This window comes from Nicotiana sylvestris, chromosome 1 (assembly GCF_000393655.2).
Source record: "Nicotiana sylvestris chromosome 1, ASM39365v2, whole genome shotgun sequence".
Lineage (NCBI taxonomy): Eukaryota > Viridiplantae > Streptophyta > Magnoliopsida > Solanales > Solanaceae > Nicotiana > Nicotiana sylvestris.
This window is the reverse complement of record NC_091057.1, coordinates 75,123,709-75,128,327: the sequence shown is the minus strand read 5'-3', so window position 1 is coordinate 75,128,327 and position 4,619 is coordinate 75,123,709. Positions and strand designations below refer to the sequence as shown.

Below are 4,619 nucleotides of genomic sequence, written 5' to 3'. Positions count from 1 at the left end.
CCGAGATAGCGGTAAGTGGGGTACTAGTTCGAGAAGAGTTAACCCAATATGTGTGTTAACCACTTATCCTCTCCGAAATGTTTTGTAGACGCCAGAGTTATCAGGCCGATTGGCCAAATGAGCAGTCGAACTTGGCGGGTACGATATCTAATATCAACCCTGAACAGCCATCAAGTCTCAAATCTTAGCTAACTTCGTGGCCGATTTTACACCGACCCTCATACCCGAAGTGGAAAAAGAACTTCTGCTAAAATCGGGTACATCATCGGGGGTATGGACCCTCTTCACGGACGGTGCCTCGAACGTGAAAGGGTCCAAGCTGGGCATCATTTTGAAGCCACCTACAGGTAACACTATTAGACAATCTGTTAAAACTTCTAGGTTGACTAATAATGAGGCCGAGTATAAGGCCATGATTGCAGGTCTCGAGCTAGCTAAAAGCTTGGGGGCAGAAGTCATTGAAGCCAAGTGCGATTCTCTGTCAGTGGTGAACCAAGTAAACAAAAACTTCAAAGTTCGAGAGGATATGATGCAAAGAAATTTGGACAAGCTACAGGTAACCCTGCACTGCTTCAACAAATGGACTCTAGATCATGTGCCTCGAGAACAAAACAGTGAGGCTGATGCACTTGCTAACTTGGGGTCATCAATTGAAAAAGATGATATTATCCCGAGGACTGTCGTCCAATTATCGAGATTTGTGGTCGAAGAGGGTCATGCCGAGATAAATTCTACAAGTTTGACTTGTGACTGGAGGAATAAGTATATCGAATATTTGAAAAATGGAAAGCTCCCATCGGATCATAAAGAGTCAAGGGCTCTACGAACCAAGGCTGCTAGGTTCACATTAGATAAAGATGGAACATTGTACAGAAGGTCGTACCATGGACCATTGGTGGTATGTTTTAGACCGGGGGATACCGATTATGTTCTATGAGAAATCCACGAAGGCACTTGTGGGAATTACTCTGGCGCCAAGTCTTTGATTCGCAAAATTATTAGAGTAGGGTATTACTGGGATAGCACGAAAAAAGACACTAAGGAGTTTGTTAAAAAGTGTGATAAATGTCAAAGGTTTGCACTGATGATTCATCAGCCCGGAGGGCAGCTTCACTCAGTCTTGTCCTTATGGCCATTCATGGAATTGTGAATGGACATCGTCGGCCCTCTAACAAAGGCCCTATTTAAAGCTAAATTAATTTTTTATGACTGACTACTTTTCTAAATGGGTGGAAGCACAGGCCTTCGAGAAGGTCAGAGAAAAAAAAGTTATTGACTTCATTTGGGACCATATCATGTGTCGATTCGGGATACCTGCCGAAATCGTATGCAACAACGGGAAGCAATTCGTCGGCAACAATGGAACGGAGTTCCCCGAAGCACACAAAATAAAGAGGATCTTATCAGCACCATACCACCCGAGCGGGAACGGACAGGCTGAATCAACAAATAAAACTATCATTCAAAATTTAAAGAAAAGGTTGAGCGACACAAAAGGAAAATGGAGAGAAGTTCTACCTGAGGTTCTTTGGGCATATAAAATGACATCGAAGTCCAGCACGGGGGCAACCCCGTTCTCTTTAGTATACGGCTTCTAGGCCTTAATTCTAGCTAAGGTCGGGGAACCCAGTGCCAGATTTCGACATGCATTGGAGGAGTCGAATCATGAGGCTATGAATACTAGACTCGAGCTATAAGATGAAAAATGAGAAGCTACACTTTTTTGGATGGCTGTGCAGAAACAAAGAATTGAGGACTTAGTTCTATGGAAAGTCACACTCAATACTCGAGACCCGAACGAAGGGAAACTAGGTCCAAATTAGGAAGGACCGTACCAAATCATCGGATTTATTGGTGAAGGATCTTACAAACTTGACATGATGGAAGGCGAACAATTGCCAAATAATTGGAATGTATCACTACTCATTACTGCTAAGGTATGACCTTCTCCTTTTCTCTATTTGTATTTAAGACTAACTCATTACATGTGTTCAATCAAAGATGTCAAGGGCACCTTTCTACATGAAGACCTTCGGTTTTAAAGCACGCGTTGCACTCTTTTTCCCTTAGATTGGGGTTTTATCCCAAATGGGTTTTTTCGGTGAGGTTTTTAACGAGGCAACAACTATGTGCTCTCTAGGCAGAATTCAACAGTATTCAAGGCTTCTTTTCAATCAACCTCGAATACTGGGGGGCATCACCCTCAGAGGTTATATTTTTGAGAAAAATAATTCATGCCAAAGAGGGCCTCGATAGGAAAACTTTGTAATGGGCCAAACGGTCTGATGAACCGTGTCTGTGTAGAATAGTCGAGCCCCGATGGCAAAACATATACGCATGTATGAATTATTCAAAGAAGCATTCTTTCTAAAACAAACACTTTGTGTCCCAAAGAAATTTTCTACTATACGAACTCCATACTTGTGATTCGACGAAATACGGCTCAAGGGCCAAAATGTAAATACACCTCGAATACTCGGGGATTGTCATCGACAATCAACACATTCGAGTATCTAAACTTGAATTTATAAGACCTCAAAGAGGCATCCCTCGATGCAAAAACCAAGGCTATCATATTCGGGGACTAACCTTTCGGACAAGTTCGAAAGGTTATCGGGAAACATGTCCAAGAGACACACCCGAAGGCTACGGTCATATTAAAGGCTACGGCCAAAATAACACGGCTCGGAGACGTCTGAATTCCACAATAAAAATAGGCCTTCGAATTCTCAAAAAACGGTTAAATAAAGGCTACCCTTGGCAACATAAGGACTTCGATAAAATCAACCCTCGAAAAAACTTAAAAGGTATTGAATTATTCAAAGACGAACTTATGCTAAGGCACTAAAAACAAAGGGTTCCGATCGACACCGAACCCTCAAAAACCCCAATGGGTAAAAAACACATGCCAAGGCATAAGCAAATTTTTACTAAGTCTCCTAAGACGAAAAGGGAAAATAATAGCAATCTGTTAGAGGCCATAATGGCCTGACCTAAAAGAGCCTAAGGGCCGATACACTTAGGGTTCGAGACCTTGTTCTCACCCGATCCGAACCTAAGGGTTCGATTATCCTAAGCCTAAACAAATAATTGCTTGATCATGGCTCGGGGACTCACTATTATTTGGCATGAGCCGTTAAAGGTCATAGCCCAAAAGTTCGAACTTATTCGAACTAGACCATGGCAATTTCGAAGAAAGCATCTAAGATAAAATCTCAAACACACAGTTAAAAAGAATGAAGTCATTACAAGAAATTCATAAGGCAGGAAATATCGAGAAAACTTTCGAGAAAATTCTTCTTTTATAACTTGGAAAATGATATATACAAGAGACCGAGGTAAAGTCTTACAAAAAAGAACAATACAAAAAGAGGAAGGAAAATCCTATCTATGCCTAAGGCTGGTCTCTCCCTCGGGAGCAGCTTTCTCTTCTGGCCCAGCTTCATTATCGGACCCGCTTTGGCTGCCTTCGGCATCATCATCATCGTCGGAGGAGGAGACAAGGAACTTGGCATCAGCTTCGAGCGCTTTTGCTTGGGGTATCTCCTCGGTGAGGTCGAAACCTCGAGCATGGATCTCTTCGAGGGTCTCCCTCCGGGATTGACACTTCCAAATCACTGACCCATTTCTCCCAGTTGGAGGCTTCCCTTAGTTCCATTTGACCAGCCTCGGCATCCTTTAGGTACACAGCAGTGGTCTTATCATTCGTGGCCTTCGTCTTCTCGACCTTGGCCCTGGCTTCAACAACCTCAGCCCTGATTGCGACAAGTTTGGCCTCGAGCTCATCGATCTTCTTGGCCTGGGCCAGATTTTTCACTTTGACAGATTCGGTCTCAGCCGAGGCCAGTTTGGCTAGAGCAGCCTCTTTCTCAGCAGCTATCATGACCCAAAACTCAATCCATCGTGATGACGCCTATCGTGGAACTAGGCCAGCCTCAACTCAGCGATATCCAAAACCACAATACTAAAATTTAAAACATTTGCGGAAAAACTTCATCATTTAAATAAACGGTTTAAAACATAAGGCAAAATTCATAATACGATACAACCAGCCCAAAACTAGGGTGTCACGGAGTACATGAGAGTCTAGAGGAATAGCATAGTTTACTACAATGTTTACTGAATACAACTGAAACACAACTAGAATAGAGAAAGAGGGTCGAGGTATGCGAACGCCATACAGATACCTCAATAACCTCCAAAGCCTGCAACCTTGATCAATGACTGCCAATGGGACCGAAAGTACCTAGATCTGCACACAAGGTGCAGGGAGTAACGTGAGTACTTCCAACTCAGTAACTAACAGAAATACATAAGGAACTGAGAAGCAATGACAAGCTATGCAAATATAGTTTATTTCAGTAAACTTCTTCGAGAAATAGGCATGCTTTTAAATTCAGCAGTTTAAACCAAATCAGTTCGTGCTCAAGTACCAGATAACAAGTCTTCCAGAAAATTACATAACCAGTACATGAAACAGCTAATAACAACAACAATGGAAAATGAGTAAAGTCTCTCAAGACACAGTCACTCAGCTCATCTCAACAACTCAATTACTCGGCTTTCAGCCCTCAATGATCGTACTGAATAGGTACATGTGCTCACTGGGAGTGTGCAGA

General features: G+C 42.6%; 1 protein-coding gene across 1 annotated transcript; it reads left to right on the top strand.

Annotated features, from left to right (window-relative positions):
- The first annotated feature begins 412 nt into the window (after positions 1 to 412).
- LOC138871496 (uncharacterized) lies at positions 413 to 1,188 on the top strand. Its single transcript, XM_070149376.1, has 2 exons — positions 413 to 898; positions 1,075 to 1,188. The coding sequence occupies exons 1-2, from the start codon at positions 413 to 415 to the stop codon at positions 1,186 to 1,188; spliced, it is 600 nt and encodes a 199-aa protein (XP_070005477.1).
- Positions 1,189 to 4,619: the final 3,431 nt, after the last annotated feature.

Bases quoted from the DNA above. Each gene is read 5' to 3' on its own strand.
- LOC138871496 (XM_070149376.1), top strand. From the start codon at position 413: ATGATTGCAGGTCTCGAGCTAGCTAAAAGCTTGGGGGCAGAAGTCATT. The intron at 899-1,074 runs GTATGTTTTAGA...TAAATGTCAAAG, and splicing joins CGTACCATGGACCATTGGTG to GTTTGCACTGATGATTCATC.